This window comes from Euprymna scolopes, chromosome 18 (genome assembly GCF_053919585.1).
Source record: "Euprymna scolopes isolate OS-2025 chromosome 18, ASM5391958v1, whole genome shotgun sequence".
Classification (NCBI taxonomy): Eukaryota; Metazoa; Mollusca; class Cephalopoda; order Sepiida; family Sepiolidae; genus Euprymna; species Euprymna scolopes.
This window is the reverse complement of record NC_136499.1, coordinates 102,412,607-102,435,234: the sequence shown is the minus strand read 5'-3', so window position 1 is coordinate 102,435,234 and position 22,628 is coordinate 102,412,607. Positions and strand designations below refer to the sequence as shown.

The 22,628-nt window shown below is 34.7% G+C and overlaps 1 protein-coding gene across 3 annotated transcripts in view; it reads left to right on the top strand.

Moving 5' to 3' along the window:
• Positions 1-22,628, top strand: part of LOC145297722 (transient receptor potential cation channel subfamily M member 3-like) — a 790,615-nt gene that overhangs the window by 515,240 nt on the left and 252,747 nt on the right. For all 3 annotated transcript variants that reach the window (XM_080143937.1, XM_080143936.1, XM_080143938.1), the window contains 2 exons: positions 3,189-3,354; positions 14,367-14,583. In XM_080143937.1, the coding sequence (XP_080000063.1) occupies positions 3,189-3,354; positions 14,367-14,583 (383 nt within the window). The remainder of the gene's footprint in view (positions 1-3,188; positions 3,355-14,366; positions 14,584-22,628) is intronic.

Here is a 22,628-nt window from a genome sequence, read left to right as displayed (position 1 = left end):
GAAACGTAGTGAAGCAACAACAACTATGAAGATGAGGATAACAGTATGCGAAAAAATGAATACACCATTTCACTCGATTCTCTTTGTCATGATCATCATGTTCAGTTTAACGTCTGTTTTACATGTTGGCATGTGTTGGACAGCTTCTAGAAATTAGTTTCCAAACTAACCTAATCAAGTCATAAGTTAAACTACATAACTTGAAATGAAAAAATTTTTTTTTCCTTTAGAAGTTATTTGCTTATTTGAGACAAGACTGTTAATAGGGCAGATGTTCTTCCTGACAATCAGTGCTTTTTATCGAAACATCATCTCTAGATGATTGCTTAGCAAAGGTAAAAAGTGTTTCACCTGCCTTTCACCTACGCTTCTATAACGATTAAAGCTCAGTTAATTTATCAGATAGCACAAAAACAATCTGCAGCAGATAAATCGATAAAAAAAAAAAAAGTATCGTAAAAGTAATTTGGAAAGAAATAAGAATGAAACGAAATAAACTTTTACTAAATTTTCTTTTATTTTCTTTGTGAAATTAGTAGTCACAGTTTTATCTTATGTGATTATCTATAATATAAAGGGGATTTATATGTGTGTATGTATTTATGCCCGGCTAAAAGTCAAAACTACAAAACAAACACCCACAAAGTTGGTATATTCTTTATCAGCGTTGCCCCGGATGAATGATATTTAAAATTTAGAAAAATTATTCATTCTCTGAGGGTCAACTGGGTCAGGTTTCGTCAAGAGAGAGGAGGGAATTGATTTTTCAGTGTTAATAAGTACTAATTTGAAAAGAATATGCCAAATTTCACCAGGAATCTAATATATGAAAGGGAGTTGTCATATATATATATATATATATATAGAGAGAGAGAGAGAGAGATAAAATGGGTTGCGCAAAGAAGGAAGGGTTTCAGGAGAGGAGGAGAAATGGGAGAGAGGGGAAGAAAGAGACAGATTTAGAAATATTGAGAGATAGAGGATCTTAATAGAAATATGTAACACTTTTGCTCCGGGCAACGCTGGGTAGTCTTGCTGGTCTTATATATAAAGTAAAGTTAGCATATCTTTTTTTTTTTTTTAGTTTGTCATCGATAGCTTTCTTCCTGCAAAATCCATATTTGATTCTGGTTTGTCAGTTCTTTTGGTGAATCACTGCGTCATGTTGATAAGCAGAATAAAATTTGATTCCTTTCAGAAAATACTTTGTCTGAATCAGAATTATTTTCATACAGATCACATCATAAAAAAGGGATGCAACTCTGTATTAGACTATGCAGAGTTACTCATCTTTGTTCGGCACAAAGATTTTTAGAAAAATGAAAAAAAAAAATGCCATCATTTAAAAAAAAAAAGAACAAATCAAATTACAAGTAAATGTTTAACAGACAATGCCGAGTATGTACAGCTTATCTTCTTTTGATATATCAAGTAAAATCAGTCTCTTTATTGTTTCTTTGTCATCGATAGCTTTCTTCCTGCAAAGTAAATATTTCATTCTGGTTTGTCAGTTTTATCTTGTGGATCGTTTCAACATGATATTGGTAAGAATAATAAAATGTAATCTGATTCAATTCCTCCCTGAAAGTACTCTGTCCTAGTTGGAATCATATTCATTTGCATACACCATTTTAAAATAGGGGACGTCCTGAACTCCAATCTATGATTGTACATTTACAACGTCCTGAACTCCAATCTATGATTTTACATTTACAACGATTGTAAATAATTTTTCTCCCTTTGTGCACCTAAAATTATATGAAACTTCCATGAGCAAAGTTTCTTTCCAAGAACTATCCATCTGTGGAAAACAATACCACAGAGCTGCTTCTCAGCTGACTATAGCATATTCGTTTTCAAGTCCAATGTTAACAATTTTCTGTTGAGTCAATATTTATCTTCCTCCTACAGTGACACAAGTTTTGGTTAAGTGGGATTGAAGAACCAACAAGAAGAGCACTCTGACCTGTAAAAAATGCATGGGCACTTTTGTTGGCATTGCCTGGTAAGGGCGTCACAAGCGATTAGCAATAAACTAACCTTTCTCAAAGAAAGAAGGGTGGGCCTCTTAGAACTACATTGGACCAAAGCATACCTAAGCTAACAGGGAAATGGCCATTTTCACAATGACTTGTACCTTGTTGGCTTTAGGGCCCAGGTACAACTCCCGGCTGGATGTTGAACCAGTCTTGATCATTGTTACGAATCTTCATATTGTTGTTTTACTGTCATCCTGATAAATTTATTAAACCTTATCCTCAAGTAGCCTATGGACCTTGATAAGTGGTGATTCGTTAGTACATAAAAAAAACTGTATTCATCCATATAAAATTTCTTTGCTTTGATTGGAGCAAAACCGACATAGTTAAAAAAAACAAAAAAAAACAAAAAAAAAATTCTTTCTACAAAAACAATATTCTGATTTATCAAGGTTATTTTTTTTTTTGCAGATCATTGCAGCATGTTAAAAATAGAATGTGATTCGATTTGATTCCTTTCATAAAATACTTTTTCCGAATCATAATTATTTTCTAATTGCTATTGCCATTAAAAAAAATAGAAAAAAAAGGGACATAATTTTGTATTCGTCACTACATAGTTACTTCGCTTTATGAGAAAAGATTAACATTTAAAAAAAAAAAAAAAAAAAAAAATCCGTTATAGTTCAGAAAAAGTAAGACAAAACAAGTTGCAAGGGAATACATTACCAGGCATTTATTTATTTTTTTTTTTTTTACGGAAATCTCTCTAGGCAAGGCATGAAGCCACTTGATATAAGTAGCTAAAAAAAAAAGTCAAAAACTAACTAAGTGTTAGATTGATATGTTTCAACCCAGAAAACAGCAATTCTTCCTTTGTCAGAAACATCGCTCATGGAATGTGAGGACTGAAGGATCAAATAAGGGGAATAATGGAGTTACAAGACTGCTGAAAGTAAACCCTAGATCAACTTTCTACTCCTTTTATCTTTACCATAAAGAAAGAAAAAAAAACTTTTAAGTTATATTTATTTATTCATTTTGCTACAATAACAAAACTACCAATCACACCTAACTTATTTTCAGTGCGAGAGAACAAAAGCTTACAATGAAGCCTAATTATTATTGCCATCGGTCATTTGTTATTTGTTTTTTTGTTTTTGTTTTGATTTCACGTTTTTTAATTTTTTTTTTTTTTTTTCTGTGTAGATGCTGCTGTGGACGTGAAGAAGAAAGACATGGAACGTTCACGAGAGAAATCAATGCTGATTACACAGACGAACGGTGGCACCCGCTCCGTCACACCGACGTCAAACCAACAGATGCATACGGTACCATAGAATTTCAAGGAGCCCCCCATCCAAGTAAAGCACAGGTAAGTCAACCTGGTTTATCTCTTTATTTGTTTTGTACTGTTTTGTTCCTCATCTTAGTCGCTGCTATTTTCCCCAATGTTTCGGCTTTGTGGTTGTTGCTGCTGCTTGTTTGTTTGTTTGTTTAGCATGATTCATGATGATACTTTTTGTTGAATTCTGTTTTCCTAACATCTTTCTATTAAGAATTCTTTCGAGAAGGATATAAGATACTTACAGGAGAGACCTCGTGAAGGTTGCCAACATCCCTAAGTGAAAGTGTTTCTGTGGAACCAACCGGGTTTGAACTTGGGACACCCAGGTTGTCAGCTTGTATCATTAACCACTGAGCCATCATTACCTCCTTGCTGCTGTTGCTGAGCATCCTTCCTTCATTTTTGTATGAATCAGCTGGTTATTGTTGGTATTCATTTCCTTTATATCTTTCTACTTAGACATCAGGTACTTACAGGCGATTAGCAATAAGCTAATCCCCTTCTCAAAAGGTGAAAAGGTAAATCCTGGAAGTGCGGACCTCCTAGAACCGCACAGGACTAGGACCATACACTTCAGCCAACAAGGGAAACAGGTCATCTGAATAATGGCTTAGATTCTGGTGACTTTGATGCCAGGGAGAAATTCTCAGCTGGATGCTTTGGACGACTTTAAGAAATTGATTCCCAAACTAACCTATTTACTATTTTTTTTTTTTAATAATTGGAATATTATTTTTTTGAGCGTTTCAAAATACTTTTTAAATAGTTCATATTTAGTGACACTAAAATATCCGAGCAACTCTAAGCGGTCAAAAATGATAAGGACTGTTTCTTTGATAAACACTGCTTGTCAGTTTTCGATTTTAAAATCATAAGCCATCGTCAAGTAGACTGTTTGCATTTTTATCACTTCCTCCGATGTTTTCTTTAGTCCCCTGTGTTAACTGACCCTGCTACCTCAACTGTTCTACGTCTACTTATCTCAAGCACTGGCATTCAATCTTTCAGCATCTCCATACGATCAAAGTCTCCAGTTCTGCGTACGTCTCCCTATGCTGCCCAAATTCAAGCCTGTCTTTAAGACTCACACTATGCATTGACAATATAGTTCTAATATCATTTCTCTCCATGCAACACATGTCCTCATGTAGTCTGTTTCTCTTTTACCATGCATTTTTATCACTTCCTTCAATGTTTTCCTTAGTTTTCCTGTGTTAACTGGCCTTGCTACCTTAACTGTTTTATATCTACTAACTCAAGCATTCATATTAGGCATTCAATGTATAATTCTCGCGATGCATCACATATTGTCAACCTTCACTAGCCAAGTTTTGGTAAGTTATTGCAGATGATAAAAATTGCCGGATTGAAAAATTCGGACAAACATTTTCTTCACACCATTGATCTAATATATAAAGTAAAGTCAGTCTCTTTATTTTTTCTTTGTCATCGATAGCTTTCTTTCTTATGAAACTGATACCTGATTTTGGTTAATCAGACTTTTCTTGTGAATTGTTTTGCTCAATCTTTCAGCATCTCTATACTACTGAAGTCTCCTGTTCTGCATACATCCCGTACATGAGATTTAATCTCCCTCTGAAATCATATTCAAGCCTGTCTTTAAAACTCAAACAATACATTGACAATATAATTCTCATATCATTTCTCTCCATGCAATGCATGTCCTCAACTCTCACTGACCAGATCTGACAAGTGCCTTAATATGTAGATTTGGATGAAAGCACTTGTGGCTTCGAATAGTGTATTTTTTTGGATAGTAACGTCTTTGAAAAGTGCCAAGAACAGTGCCAACAATTAATAAACATGTAGTTTGATTGACAAGTGAAGAAGATGGATAAAAACAGGGTTGCGGCACCGGAGGGAGTCAGAGGTTTTAGTTGAAGTTGGAGTCAGATTTCTAAGAGTACTAAGAGTCGGAGTCAGAATTTTTTTATCCGACTCCGACTCCTTAAGTCCAATAAATTTACTTTTTTACATGGTTTTCCGAGTTGCACAATTTAGCAGTTTTTGTATGGTTTTACTTTTATTTTTGGAGATATATCATATTTTGTACTGTACTGCAATGCTTCTACTTCATCAAGATATTTCGGTCCATCTGGACAGCTGTTTTCGTTTTGGTTGTGACGTCACACAGGATTAATGAAAATTCTGTCTGAGTGAGAACACTGTGGATTACATCGGATAACAATCGGATTGTAATCCGAAAGTTATCCAGTTCCTGAATCAAATGGAATTTGGCAATTGGATTAGTCTGGGATCGATACGGAATTACAATCTTATCAAAAAAAAAAAAAAAAAAAATGCTTAAATCAATAAGAAACAACCCATGCTACTATAGCCCTTTATAGCTTTTTCCTGTTTTTTTTTTTTTATCCTCTTTCCATCTTTTAAAACATTTCTTCTCTATAATATGTCTTTACTCCTCTTTTCTGATGAGAAGCGTTTAGCTTCGAAATGCCATGGACTAAAGAGGTTTCCCTATCCCTAAATATTGTATTCTCTTTTGAACTGATAGTGTAATAAAATTTAATTGTAAATTTTTTTTCCTTTTTGTTATCTTAACTTATTCTATAAAACTGGTTGAGTGTATATGCGAGTACATTTATCATACAAGTGAATGTTAAACGTAAAAAATAATATACATGAAAAGTAATTATAAAATGCTTGTTGCATAGGTGTTGGAGGCTGGTATATGGATCTGCAGAATAGATTTCCGCATAGGGGTGAAGGAGTTGGGAGTCGGAGTCAAAGATATCAAAGGAGTTGAAGTCGGCATCCTAAGAATTCTAGAAGTCGGAATCAGTCAGACTTTTACCATCTGACTCTACAATCCTAGACTTTAGTTTTTTACATGGAGGTCATCACTTATCAAGGCCCAGAGACTACTCAAGGATAAGGATTATTGAGTGTACAGTAGTCAATAGGATAATATCATAGTAAGTGTTAGTAATGGAAATTTGGTAAATTGGATTAGTTAAAGGGAAGGTTTATCAAGAATTTGTTTATGTTGGACTTGAAGTCGACAACCAAATTGTAGTCAGCTGGGAAACAAGCAAACGGAAGAGAGTTCCACATGCATGGAGTTCTAAGAAAGAAACTTTGTTCATGGAATCTACGTTTTGCTTTAGGCACAGATAAAGAGTGTGGAAAATTATTGACAATGGTTTCAGATACACGAGTGTTTTTCGTGAAAGATTGGCAAGGGGGTACCAGAGATTGGAGCTCAGACGAGCAATTGCCATGGAAATAACGATAAAACAATGACAGGCTTATGAATAGATCACCAGTTAGCAAGTGCAAACTTAACAATGGGAATTTGGTAATAAAAGTCAGAAAATATGTATTAAGGAATAAACTGGATTTCTAGCAACAATTTTTATAGAAATATGAAATATACTTTGAAAGACCAAAGTTTGAGAAGTTTTTAAGTTTTTTTGTTTTTTTTTATACAAGAATCACCACATATCAAGGCCCGGAGGCCACTCGAGGATAAGGGTTAATGGGTATACATGAGTCAATGTGATTCTGGCGTAGTGAACATAAGTAGTGGGAATTTTGTAAATTGGATTATTTAGGGGGGGGCGGTTCATCAAGAACTTGTTTATGTTGGACTTGAAGACAATCAGATTGTAGTCAGCTGGAAAGCAGGCAATAAGAAATAGAAGAAAAAGTGTCAGAAACTTTGTTTCAAGATTCTATTGTATTTGGGTGTTTAGCTTTATAACTGCATTCACCAGAGATATATCAGCAGGCTTAATGAAATTTCTGGTGAATCGTGCCAGCCTTTATAGGATGGCTGTTTCACGTGGCAGGTGACCGCCCACCTCCACCCTCATCAAAGCACTCTGATTTTAGATGACCATATATAGGCTTGGTTAATTTCACACAGAATTCTTACGTTTTGTATTTGAAACGAGTTTTATTGGTTGGCATAAATTTTTAAAAAGAAAGGAAAATAGGTGCTTCTACCGAACAGGATCCATATTGACACAAATGTTTTCAATTGCGATTCACAAAACAGATTGCAAATATACTGATGCAGTTTACAATTTGTAAGCAAAATATATATATATATATATATATATATATATATATATATATATATATATATATATATATATATATATATATATAAATAAACAGAGCACGCTAAGCATACAAGCGCGAAAGAAGGTTAGATTAGGATTTTAAAAAAATAGCCGGCTTACTACATGCACGTATACATGTTACTTTGGGTGGGGGGTTGAAACGATTTTCATTGGTTGGAAAATATTTTGAGTTTTCGCGTCCATGCGAAAACTGACGATGAATAGAGTGAATCTCGACAAAGCGGGGGGGGGGAGAAAGGGTAGGTGTTCAAGGCATTTGCTTTATAACATTAGTTTCGATTGCATCTTGATGTAAAAATCTGACGCTCTTAGACAGAAAAGAAAAGAAAGAGTAAGTTGAACAAAGAAAGAAAAGGGGTAGCTTATTATGCTCCTTTATCTTGCATATTAACTTCTAATCTATCACACTGGCTTCAATGTTGGTTTCTCGTACACTCAAATGACACAAGCATTTTAAACCTTGATGTGTTTAATTTTTTTTTTTTTTCAATGTTTTTCGAAGAATTCACTAAGCTCCAAAGCTCATCGACTAAATTAATAACCATCTAACAATTATAATTTTTAACATTGTAATTAAAAGCTGTTATTCAAACAGATATAATTATAAGAAAGGAGCTCATAAAACAAGGCCCAACCCTAAATTAATTTTATGAACAGAACTGAAAGAAAAAAAGATATACGGCTGATATTTTAACAATAATTGTCATCAAAACGATTTTGAAATATCGCATCTTAATCAAGAATCCATTAATACAAAAAATCTGTGCAGATGATAATTTTACATCTTAAATCAAATAGATCAGGCTGTCAAAAGATACCGGATTCCTAAGCAAAAATGCACCAAACATGAATGCTGTTGTTTTGTTTTTCCTTTTCCTTTGCAAAACTCAATCATGTTCTGTTAAGACAAAAACAAAACAATTTGTGATACCCCCCCCCCCCCAAAAAAAAGAAATCAAACCAAACACTATTAATAAATATCTAAAGAATATAAACCATTACCAAAATGGCTGGATTTCGGCATTAAATAACCTGGAAAGGGTTGATATACTATTAAACAAAACAACCAAACCAAACGCCATGCATAAATATTTGAAGATATAAAGGAGTCAAAGCCTGAAAACGTTTACCAAAATGACTTAACTCGAAAAGGGTTGTTATGCAAAAAAAAGAAAGAAAAAAAAACGAAACAACCAAACCAATGAAATACTTTAATCTTTTGCTCTGTAATAAAGACCAATGTGTATTTATTTGCATATTTATCTCTTCTAAAAGTCAGTTTATCTACTTGTATGTACAGGATTTACACCTAAACTAATTAACTGATCATTATGAACTTTTAAACTCAGCTGCTTGGCATAAAAGTGAGTAAATAAGTTGTCTCTGAAACGATCGTATGCCAGATTATTGTTGACCTGAATTTTAGGAATGCGAGCAATAAATAACGTAAAACTATTTGTATATATCTGTTCATCCTGTCACATTTTTAGTTTCATTTTACTTAAAAAATCAAGGGACCTCTGATTGGGAATAACACTTGATCTCTTTATCGCAAATACTAGAAATAATTGAACCAGAGGGTTCGTGTTCTTACTTCGCAGCCCTTTTATAAACACAATGATTTAAAAAATGAAAAAAAAAGAAAGAATCCATTGAATAATTTCTTATCTATTATGTAAGGAACAGTTGTTTCGCTCTCGGGTGTTTCATTTGACTTCAAAGTTCTCAGAAATCAACAGGGCCTCTTTTCTGAGACTAACACTTGATCTCTATATGAGATACATAGATATTCTAATATTCCATTAAAGTTCCCAGACCTTAAGAAAATCTTTGAAAAAAACAAAACAAAAAAAAACAATAACACAGGAAAAATCCTATCCTACATCAAAGAAATAAGATCCTTCCAAAGAATATACATCCCCCCTTCAAAGAAAAAAACAACCTTTAATATAATACACAACAATCTTTAATATAATATGCAACAATCTTTAATATAATATGCAACAATCTTTAATATAATACACAACAACCTTTAATATAATACACAACAATCTTTAATATAATACACAACAGTATAATAATGTTGATATCGAATGATTGAATTATTGAAGTGCCATCGCAACGAAATATAAATATCAAGCATCCAAACCAAAAAAAATCAAATACCAGAACTTTTCTAAAAGATGAAACTCCCAATTTGAACAAATACAAAAGTAACCCATCAACACAATAAAACAAAAACTCCTAGTAATTTAAGAACCTATTATAAATGTTATAACAAAAATCACTTTAACTTCTCTAATATCTATACATCAATCCCATTGGAAAAGCCTTCAACAATTTTCAGCATGAAATGACCTAAAAGGTTGCATTGCTGTAAAACCAATCAACCAACCAACCAAACAACCCAACCCAACCAATCAACCAACCAACCAACCAAACCAACCAACCAACAAACCAACCAACCAAACAAACAAACCAACCAAACAACCCAACCCAACCCAACCAACCAACCAACCAACCAACCAACCAACCAACCAACCAAACAAACAAACCAACCAAACAACCCAACCCAACCAACCAACCAACCAAACAACCAAACAACCCAACCCAACCAATCAACAAACCAACCAACCAACAAACCAACCAACCAAACAAACAAACCAACCAAACAACCCAACCCAACCAATCAACCAACCAACCAACCAAACCAACCAACCAACAAACCAACCAACCAAACAAACAAACCAACCAAACAACCCAACCCAACCAACCAACCAACCAACCAACCAACCAAACAACCCAACCCAACCAATCAACAAACCAACAAACCAACCAACCAAACAAACAAACCAACCAAACAACCCAACCCAACCAACCAACCAATCAACCAACCAACCAAACAACCCAACCCAACCAATCAACAAACCAACCAACCAACAAACCAACCAACCAAACAAACAAACCAACCAACCAACCAAACCCAACCAACCAACCAACCAACCCATTAAAGTTCCCCTTTACATCTCAAACACTGAGTTAATAAAGAAGTTTAGAACATAATTTTCGTCTGGACAATTGACCATTTAAGTATGTTATCGTATATCGTTTTTATGGTCTCTTGGTCTTACTGGGTTCCAGGAAAAGAATTCTTCTAGTCTAGTGGAGTATCCAGGTTCATGCTGTTACTTAAGGTAACATCACTCTGAGAAGGTGCACCATCTTCTATATATATAAAAGGCAAATGCGGCGCGCGCATTTTTGTATGTCTCGAAAAGGCTTTTTTTGCCGACGGTCCCGGGGGGGGGGTACTATCGCTTAGAAGTGTTTATATACCCTCTAGATAATAATATCTATGATTTGGGAACGCGAGTCGCGTCTAGATTTATTTACGTCGATTTTTACAAAATTATTGCTATTTCAGCCCGTCTTGTGTTCGTTCAGCTTTTATGTATAAAACCGAAACTAATTCAAAACTAAGAATTGTTCCCGGCAATCGCACCGGGGGAACGTCCTGTAACAATCATCTTTGATCAATGTGGGGTCAAACTTCTTATATCAGACAATTGCTATTCAATCTGGATAATTCCCTTTTTATGGGGAGCTGGTTCCCCCTCCCAACATCTTGGGGAAACAACATCTTAGGTAAACAAACCCAAAAGCTGCCCCCCCCCCCCCCGCAGCAAAAGTTAAGTCCACTACTTCTATTTGACCTCTTTAATGAGGTCAAATAGAAGTAGCAGAGTTAACATTTATTGCTGGCACGTGTCAATTCTGTTTTTAATACTTAAATAAATAAATTCAAACGTGTTTCAGTTCCTCTTTGTTGGCCGAGTGGGTAACGTGTCAGGTTTTTTGCACACTTTCTTTTCCACCTTCGTCTCAAGGCTTCGAGTTCGATCCTAACTACTTACCAAAACTTTTTTTTAAGCCCCACCCCAACAAAAACACCTGGGCAACGATTTTTTTAAAGAAGTTTTAACATTGTTTTTTATTATTATTATTATTATTATTATTATTTAAACAGGGTTCTTACTTCGCTTATTATTTTGTTTGGATCCCCCCTCATCCCCCCGCCCAACACGCACACCTCTAAACACCCGGGCAACGCCGGGTACCCCCGCTAGTTCCTTATAAAAGCCAGTGTGGGTTAGCCATATCAAGAGATTTTATTTGGGCCGTGAATACTTTGTGATTTTGAATATTTGGTCAGGGTTTACTTTTTACAGAAAAGTATCTTCATTGCCAAGTTGTTCTGACAAACCTCTGTACAGGGAGACCTTAGACAAACGAGGATAGCGTCTAGTAGGCATTCAAGTTTTCTCCTGAGAATATATATATATATGTGTGGGGGGGTATATTAAATAGCCTCCAAAGTGCTGGCATAGTGCAAAAATGTCAAATCAAAGCCACATAAATGAATTCTTTTTTAGAATTAAATAATAATAATAATAATAATAATAATAATAATAAAAAGAAAAGGTTTGATATGCCATAAAACAAATAAACCACATCGAATGAATAACCTTTTATGGTGATTTTTGTTTTCTTTATGCTATGCTTCCCCCCCCCCCCCGTTCTTCTACTCATATATAACGTGAATAACTTAAGGCAGATCTACAAAGGAGCATAAAGTGTAAATTTCATTTCAGAGTTGAGAGGGAAAACGTGAGAAGAACGTCATTGTTCCAGTTGACTAAGGAAATACGTTTACGTTTGTGCTATCTGTAGAAATATAAAGAGGGGGTGGGGTGAATAAAATAAATTAGAAGAAAATGGTGATTGCAGAAGTGTTTTTTTTTTTTTTTTTTTTTTTTTTTTTTTTTGTAGATGCATACTCGTATTTCGGTGAGAGGCTTTGTCAGGCAGTCTCCCAAGTAATGGTACAGCTTTTGAACCAGACAAAATCGACTTTTGCCAACCCCAAACTATGTAAATAGCCAGAAAATGCCACATCAAAAGGAACTGCCATCAAAATCAACATGTAAAAAAAAAAAAAAATTAAAACACTTACTGTATGTTTTAAATGACAATTTATTTAGTTTCTAACAAAAAAAAAAAAAATCAATTTCTTTTTAAACTTTTTTTCCAATAAATTTTGGCTATTTTTGTTTTTCATAATCGATGCAACAATGATTTTTACAAATTGCTTTTTTACATCCTGGTATTTTTAGTAGTGGTACAACTTTTGAAGAAGAGAAACCCCGACTAGGTTAAATTAAGGTTAATTTATGGTTGGGCTAAAAAAAAAAAAAATAATAATAATAATTTGTAGATTTCTACCTGTCATCTATGTTGAAAGTTACTCAATATAAAGGTAAATTTATCGTCTGTTTTTCAAGCCTTCTGATTAGTTAAATACTTCAGCATCTCCTGGCTGTTTACATAAACGGACTGTAGATACCAAACAAAAGTCTGTTCTTACGACAATTTTGGGTCTAAACACTTGAAATTTTAGATATAGGTTCCTTGGACATGAATCTAACGTAATAACTTGATTTGAGCCCAAAACAATAAATGTTAAGGGGTCATAATAGAGGTCAAAGTTAAAAAAATTGACCGTTTTTTTGTTTGTTTTTTTTGCTCAGCATACACCGCCAAACACCGGGGCAACGCCGGGCACCCATGCTAGTATATATATAGTCAAAACAACAAACAAACTTAAAGTACACGCGTTCATAAGCAATAAAATGTTCCAATGATTCTGGTAAAGTTCTGTAGCCTAATGGTAAAGGCGCCGGACTGCAGTAATTGTGATCTCAAATCTTGTCACAATTCAATCATACTGAGAAGTCGTATAGATACCAAAGCGTATATCCATGGATAATTATTCTCTCTCTCTCTCTCTCTCTCTCTCTCTCTCTCTCTCTCTCATCTATATATATATATATATATATATATATATATATATATACATGAGAGAGAGAGAGAGAGAGAGAATAATTATATGCTCCCTATCTTGGGTTGAGCATATTGGGAAGTGATATACAAACTGCCATTAGTGTATTAAGCATTGCTCTTTGTGTAAACAAATCGAACTTAGGCATTTGGACGATGTCAAAACATTAATTCACTACCCACACAGCAGCAGTCATGTAGAGTAATGGTGAAAGCCTTGACTGTCGTTTGAGCAGTCGAGCTTTGATCCTAGCTTGAGGTAATTGCCTGTCTAGCTGCACTGATCATACAACGAAACAGTACTGTATGTGGATGACTATATATATATATATATATATATATATATATATATATATATATATATAAAGCACAGATTTTTTTTTGTTTTGTGTGATTTTTTTTGCTACGTATTGGGTTTTAAAGGAGAGTGATTGGTTTCTGAGGAGTGTATAATAAAGATTTGGGGTTGACATAATAATAATATTGGATGTTCTCCCGTGAACATAAATGTACCAAAGTCTTTGATTCAGAAATCTGGGTCGCTGGAATGTAGCTTAATATTCTCTCTCTCTCTCTCTCTCACTCCCCCTTCTCTCTCTCTCTCTCTCTCTCTCTCTCTCTCTATATATATATATATATATATATATATATATAATGTTTTTAGAGGTACAAAATTTATGTACACATTTAAACATAAGTTGAAATCTCTCCATCTCTTACTCTTTCTGCAACTTTGGACTCTGCTATTGGCCAGCATTTGATTGAGAACCCTTATTGTGCCATGGCAAATTTCTTTTTACACTCGAACAGAACGTTTGAACATTGGCCCGCCAAATGGAAACGACGGATTGCAAAAGAAAAAAAAAAAAACAGGAATTATCGCTGCTGTTGAATGAAACATGCATAAAAAAAAAAAAAAAAAAATGCTGCCCAAATATACCGACGTATCTCAAAGGCAAATAATCTGAATGCCTTATATATTCAAGTCTGTTTCTTTGCTTTCTTTTTCAGTATGTCCGATTAAGCAGTTTCGACAGTAAACCTGAAAACATTTTGGAACTGTTACAAAAATTCTGGGGGCTTGACTTGCCCAAACTGCTGATAACAGTCCATGGCGGCATCTTAAACTTTGACCTCCAACCTAAACTGAAGCGGGTCTTCCGGAAGGGTCTGTTAAAAGCTGCAAAAACTGCAGGTGCCTGGATTGTGACTGGTGGAACTAACACAGGTGAGTCATCTGAAAGCCACAAATTTCATTTTGTTATATTTAATTCGGAGTAAGCTGTTAGAGCGGGGAAAGCTTGAGTTCGATCCCATCTGGCGTTTCATCATTTACCCTTTTCCCTTTTACTATGTTTTCTAATTACCAAAACAATGTGGGTATTTTTATTTGTTTAATTATCTCTTGTACATTTGATTAATTTAAGAATTTTGTTTTTTTTAATTATCAATATTTTGGAAGTTCTATATGTTTGGAAGTTATTTCTAGTATTCCTGGTAAAGATATCACACACACACACACACATTGACTGACTAAATGGTTTTACAACGAATGATATAAAAAAGTATAAAAACTAAACGAGTTTTTTTTATATAGTTTTAAAGGTTAAAAAACTTCCAAGACACATTATATTTATATATATATATATATTGTTTAATTTCAACTGTAACTCTCGCGGTTGATGGTAGCCGAATGGTTCAGGTCCTTGCTAATGAAGCCAGACATGATTTCTGTTGCCGGGGTTCGAATCTCTCGACTGGCATTAATCGTGACACCCTGCACTGATGATTCCCGAAAGAATGAAACACTAGTGTCTGTAGGTATTTAATAATTAATTTAGTAAATGATATATGCATGCGTGTGTGGATGCCTACAATGCTCTCTATCTTTAGTTGAGCATATTGGGAAGTGATATACAAATTACCATTAGCATATTAAGCTATGCTCTTTGTGTAAACAAATTGAGCTTAAGTATTTGGACAATGTCAAAACATTGTTAATTCACTGCCCACATAGTAGCAGCTTAATAGCACAATAGTTAGAAGCTCTGACTGTCGTTTAGACGGTCAGGTTTCGATCCTGGCCTGAGGTAGTTACTTGTCTAGCCACACTGATGAGCTGTGAAACAGCGAAACAGTACTATATGTGGATGACATATACATATATATATATATTGAATTGGAAGAATAAATAAAATATAACTAAGTTTATTTTCTTGTATTATTTGAACTTTACACTATTCTTCTAATCTAGGTTGTTTTTTTCCACAACGTTTTGGCCGATGTCACCTCCGACCATCTTCAGGTGTATTCACACTGGATGTTATTGGTGAACAGTGAAAAATGTTTCTTGTTTTTTTTTTGTTTTTTTTTGGCACTTTCCCAACGAACACAGTCATTAGAAATTCAAAACGCAAATAGCTCCAAGTCGCTTTTTATTTTATTTTGATATCGCTTAGGTTTTTGAAGCATTTCTTTTTTTTTTTTTTTTTTTTTTTACACAGTGGTCACCACTTATCAAGGCCCGAAAGCCACTCAGGGATAAGGGTTATTGCAAGTACATTACGTTAGTGTGGAGATTTGATGAAGTGTTTACTTAAGGGGGTGGTTCATTAGGAATTTGTTAACGTTGGACTTGAACACATCCAAGTTGTAGTCAGGTGGGAAGCAGACAGACGGAACAGAGTTCCACAGGCGTGCAGTTCTAAGAAAGAAGCTTTTTTCATGGAATCCACGTTTTGATTTAGGCACAGATAAAGAGTGGGGGAAATTTTTCACAGTGGATTCGGCTAGACGGGTGTTTTTCGTGAAGGATTGGCGAGGGGGGACCAGAGATTGGAGTTCAGATGAGCACCTGCCATGGAAATAATGATAAAACAAGGATAGGCTCGCAATGTCTCTTCTGTGGGAGAGAGGTTGCAGGGTAGAGAAAAGGGCATCACCCACTAAGCCACGAAGTCTATTTTGTACTCTGTCAAGGCAAGATAGGCTGTTTTTAGCAGCTCCTGCCCAAATATGGCAGCAGTATTCCATCCTTGGACATACTTGGCTTTTATATAGATAGAAAATTGCATCAGTAGTGAGATATCTTCTGGAGAGGTAGAAGGATCCCACCATCTTTCCAGCGACCTTGGCAACAGACTTGATGTACGTATTCCATTTCAGGTCAGGAGTAAAAGTCAAACCCAGAAGTTCATCCACTTGTTGGAAGTAGTTCACTGACATAATGGTTTCGCCTGCATTCAAAAAACTGTAATAGATGAGATCAGTCGCAGACCACGAAACAGTCAGCATGACCTTCTTTTGGTGCAACTTTGGCTTTGAGAAGTGTTGTGGAGCTTTGTCAATGTCTAAATACTGAGCTGAATCTCACCAGTTGTCATAAAGAATCAACTTTTCATCGCAAGTCGGTCAAGAAACGGGTGGTTCTTGTTGCGTAAAAGAAGGGAAGATGACACTTCATAACGGCGTTTCTTTTGATTGTCGTTCAATCTCACTCAAGTGGCTGAAAATCGTTGTATACATTACATCTAATTCAGAAGCAGGTCCTGGATATGACCTTAAACTATATCCAGTGATGAGGCCCCAGCTTGCAAGCTTGAGGAGTGTGGAGCCACCCTTTAATTGCCATTGCTCCCAGGTCTACTTTGACCCAGAGTGGTAGTACCTTTTAGGGTCATAACTATGGGTTAAATAGAAACCGACTTGAAAACAACAAATATATTCTGTTAAAAAATTTTTCTTCAAAATCTTTGGATTCGGCATGAAATAACCCAAAAAGGGTTGATATGCCGTAAAACAAAAACAACCAACCAACCAATTCAGAAGCAAGTTCTCGAACAGTTGTACATGGATTGGTTTCAACTAAGGCTCCTAATTGATCGTTGTCAACATCCGATGGTTGACCACTACGCTTATCTCGTCACTGCCACAAAATTTCTTAAACCACCATCATGTTCTATAGTGTTTCCTGAGTCAAACGCTTTGTTGATATCGCAAGCAGCTTTTCGGCCTACCTTGAATTGAAAAAAGAAAATTGTGCGAATTTGCTTTTTTTTTCTACCTTGTATTCAACGTTCTTAAAAAAAGACACAATTGTTTTAAAACGATTGTAAATTATACATTTAGATAAAGTGAAGAGCACTCTTTAAAATGACATATAAAGTAAAGGTATTATACCGAAAACTTATTTGAAATTATATCATTTGAAATCAAAATTAAAAATGTCATAAAAACTTTCCTCTCAACCAAATACAAAATGTAAAAATATGTATTTTACTTTCACTATCCGTTTAGGACAACGTTGATCCAATGACTCACAGGATCTCTAGTATTAATTAAACAAGCCAGCTTTTAAACTCTTTTGAGTACATTTTTTTTTTCTTTGAAAAGTTGGGAGGGTTAGGGTTGTGGTTAGCGTTTTATATAAGTATTTCTCCAATGAAATTTTCTGGAATTTTTATATTTTCTTCCCTCGCTTCTGAACAAGACTTGGCAATTGTGAAGGAATCAATTAAATCAGTGAAAAATTCCTGGAACGACAGGAAATGAGGTTGTCTTGACAAGTTCAAAGAAATTAATGACAAAGAATATTCCTGGAGCATTCCTAAATATTAACTATTTATTGCTAGCAGGGCTCTTGGAAATTCTATGCTTAATTAAAGATCTGTTTTAACTTCCTCATTTTATCTTCCCATATATATATATATATATATATATATATATATATATATATATATATATATACACACACACACACACATACTAGCATGGCTACCTGGCGTTGCCTGGGGCAAAAGTATAGCACTACTATTAAAACTTGTTTGTTTACCTTCCTCTATCAGTCTCTTTTTTTTTTACCTCCCTCTCCCCACCCTAGCTCTAATCCTTCTGTTCCTCTTCTCATCCTATTCCTCTCTCTGGGGAAAGAGAGAGAAAGGGAGAGAGAGAAACACACACACACACACACACACTTTATATAGATTCCTTGAGAAATGAGGTGGCATAAGAAAAGTAACTCGTTGATAAAAAATCAGAGTTACTTCCCTTTAGTACTTAAAATTTGCTAAAACCCCCCCCCCTCACGAAATATGCATCAGTTTAGTGTGAAAGAATGCATATATTTTCCCCCCTAAATATTCTTCATTTGGGGCAGTGGTCTCTTAAAGTTTTGCCTTTTTTTTAGCAGGCGAGTGGGGGGGCATATTGCTGACTTATTAAGAGCTGAAAAATAATTGACCTGGACCGGTTTTATACAATTTTGCTTACTAGCTTTGCTTTTTGGTGTTTTTAATCATTTTTTGAACAAAAAGAAAAAAACAAAACAATTTTCACACATTTCCATTTAAAAAAATTTTCCCTGAATATTTTTATTTTCTATAAGAGCTCTGCGGGCCGGATTCGACCCGTGGTATGTAGTTTGGAGACCCCCTGATCTAGGGCAATGCTGATCAAGAATATACTTTGTTTTTGTTTTGCAATTTTAGATGTACACATGCAGACAACTGTCCTTAATATAAGAGACTAGCAGGGTTACTTCACATTGCCTTGGGCAAAAGTATAACCTTTCTATGAAAACTTCTGTCGTTTTACCTCTCTTTATCCGTGTCTTTATCCCATAACCCTCTCTTTATCTTCCGCCCAACCCAGTTCCTCTCTGACTGGGCACATACACCTCTCTTTATACAACAGATTCCTTAAGTAATGAGTCAACATTTTCTTTCCAAAATTAGTACATCACACTGAAAGAAAAAACCCGGCTCCCTGACGAAACATGACCCAGTTGATCCTCAGGGAATAATTTTTTTTTTTTTAGCTATTATTCCTCTAGGTCAATGCTGATGAAGGATATACCAACTTTGTGGGTGTTTGTTCTGTAGTCATTTTACTTTTAGCTGGACATACAAACATACAGACATACAACTGCCCTTTATATATATTTTAAAAATGTAAAAATTATTTTAATTAAAATCGTTAAAACAAAGTCTAATATAACGATAATTTATTTAGACCGAAAATTGCGTAGGTTATTCGATTGCTTGTCATGTCTAGACATACACTATATAACGTCAAGGATGTGAGTTCAATAGACACGTTGTTTTAATTTGAATATATTCTCGCGTTACCTACGCATAGTTCAAACATTTCAAAATACAACCGGCAGATACAACGCGCGACTCTATACAAATAGACTTCTTTCTCCAAATTTGCAAGATGGCTAGGAAGAAGAAAAGGAAGAAAAAAAAAGAAAAAAACAAAACAATACACGGAAGATGGAGTCTACCTATGAAATATATTTGTGATAAATTTCAAACAAGTAAAATATTTTATTTTCCTAATATTACGTTGTGATTTGGTTTCAAGCGCACTTGATGCATATTTTATTTTAATGCACTATATAAGTTCGGTTGCACTGTGTTGTTGAACACCGTTTATGACAACCTTCTTAGGATGTTCACTTGTAAAGACATAAAAGTTGTGAAAAAAAAACAAATAGGCAACAAATAATTGTTACCAAAGGCAAGGTAAGTTACTTTTCTGACTACTTGGCTAAGTTTTTTGGCACTTCTACACTTTTGGGACGAGATTTCGTAGTCGATAAATGGAATTTTCAGATAAAAAACAATGGTTTCAATTGATTTTTTTTTGTCAATTCTCATAAGTTACAATGGTAGCTTCTAAATTATGCAGTCGAAATTACCTGAATATTACTAAATTATTGAAAAAAAACAACTTTAATCGTGTTAGCAGATGAAAAATTGCCGCCATTCTGTTTTGTTATATAGTTATACATTTCAATGTGTTCTTATTAGTAAGGATAATGTATGTTCTTTTGTTTACATGTTATAAAGGATCTGAGTCTTAAGTGAGATGAGAGTCTTGTTATTACAGAGAGAGTGTTTAAGAGGAATGTTGAAAGACTAAGAGAGAGAAGTTGTATTTTATTGTAAGAGACTTAGAGAGATTGTTCGTTTATAACGATTCTTATATATTAAATGTTCATTCCTTAGATGTGTAGAATGGAAGAAGAAGAAAGAAGAAGAAGCTCTTTGAGTGAGGAGACAGTGTTCACTGTTCAGACATTGTGTAGACATGATGTAGATTCACATTGTGGATATGAGAAGTCGAGATGTGTATGAAAAGACATTTTATAACACAAATATATAATACAATTTCACTTTACCTTTTTGTAAGAATCATAAGACAAGACGACGTTTTTATAAAACACATGATGGTTTATTTCGTCACACGACCGGCCGTGACTTCCATCATCAAGAATTCAAAGTTTCACATTTTTTTCTTGAAGTGACGTCTCGCTTCCTAGACGACTGACTGTCTCTCTCCCCGTCTTTTTTCTGACTGTCTTCTCTAAAGTTTTTCTCTATCCCTAGAACTTTCTATTTTCCGTGACGTCATACACATGTAAAAACATGTGCCTTCTTTCACGTGTTCTGGACATACGTGTCCAAAACTTTTCCTATTTCTACAAAAGGAATTTTAACCTATACTCAGTAACCTATTTTTCCAATATGTTAAAAACATTATCTTATAAGCTGCATTCTTTCAATTTAAAATTTCATAACAAACTTGATAGTTCATATTCTTTTCTTGAAATATTTTATCTATATTCTAAACAAACGTTTGTTTTACATTTTTAAATTCTCACACGTAATCTATTTCTAAACTAAATTACGAGGTTTGAATTTCGTCTATTGCTATTTCATTTTCATTTTAACTAAACTCTCTATTTTTATACTTACATGAAAAGGGGACAGCCCTTATCATGTAACAGTTTGAATCGAAACGGAAAATTACCTCCCTTTTTAACTCTCCTGCGTTTTACGATCGTTTTCATCCAACTCTATTTTTTATTTTCTTTAATAAATAAGTTTCTACCATATCAATTTTTGTAATTTTTTGATATAATCATCTTAAAAATACAAGGAATACGTAGATACCATTGTTGTCATGTAAAAAATTCAGTTTTACGATTTCCGGAATTTTGTCCTAATAGTGTAGAAGCGCCGTTTTTTCTTTTTGTATTTTAACTTATTTTAAAGTGTTTTTTAGTCCAATAAAAAATATGTTCAAGTTTGTTAAAACAAAATAAAAGTAATGGCTGACATTTGGCAGCATATGGAACTTCAATATTAGCTCAAAAATTGAAAATTAAACAGAAGCACAACTACTAAAGGTCATCAATTGTGCAGCAATGTAATATTCAATTGAAATGTATATTTTTACTAGCCTGGGGGGTCGGGTGTTTGGTGATGTGTGTTGAGCAAAAAAAAAAAAGTGGTAGCAGGCAGGCAGGCTTGAACCCGTGACGCAAAGATAGAAAAGAAAGTGAAAGTATTAGACCTAACTGAATGGTTAATTGTAGGTATTGACCATTTCATACCCTCTAAAAAGTTTCAGCAAAAACCTAACAGCCAGCCATGGTTCTCTCCAGAATGTGCTGCTGCCATTGCGCACAGAAATCACTTTTTCCACTGCTTCAAACGTAATAGATGTATGGAAACTAAAGCCGTTTTCAGGACTGCCAGCAACCATTGTAAGAAAGTAATAAGGAACGCAAGAAAGTTGTATGCTCAATCTCTTAAGTCCAAAGTAGCTGAGCAGCGGCTTGGTTCCCACCAGTTTTGGCAAATAGCAAACAGAATCCTGAACAGAAGCGTGTGCTCCATCCCAACTATTATCAATGGATCTGAGGTAATCTCGTCAGCATCAGACAAAGCCAAACTCTTTGTCAAGAACTTTGCAGCTAATTCTACCCTTTGCGACCAAGACCGCCAACCCCCAATATTTCCTCTTGTATCAGAAAACACGCTATGTGATATACGTATATCTGTACGTGATGTTGCCAAACTAATCAAAAACCTTGATTCCAGTAAAGCAACTGGCCCTGATGGTATTCCAATCATAGTACTCAAAAAACTTCAACCTGAACTAGCGCCCATACTTACAAAACTGTTTAAACGTTGTCTTAAGGAGAATAGTTTCCCATCTCCCTGGAAAATCTCATCAGTATGCCCTGTATTTAAGAATTCAGGTGATCGCTCATCCCCCTCTCAGTACAGGCCAATAAGTCTCCTGTGCGTCATGAGTAAGTTGCTAGAATCTGTATTAAATACAGAAGTAATCAAACATCTCAACAAAAATAACCTTCTTAGTGACACTCAATATGGTTTCCGTTCTGCTAGATCTACAGCAGATGTCCTTACAGTTATATCGCATAGGATTAGCAAATCTCTCGACGGTGGCAATCTTTCT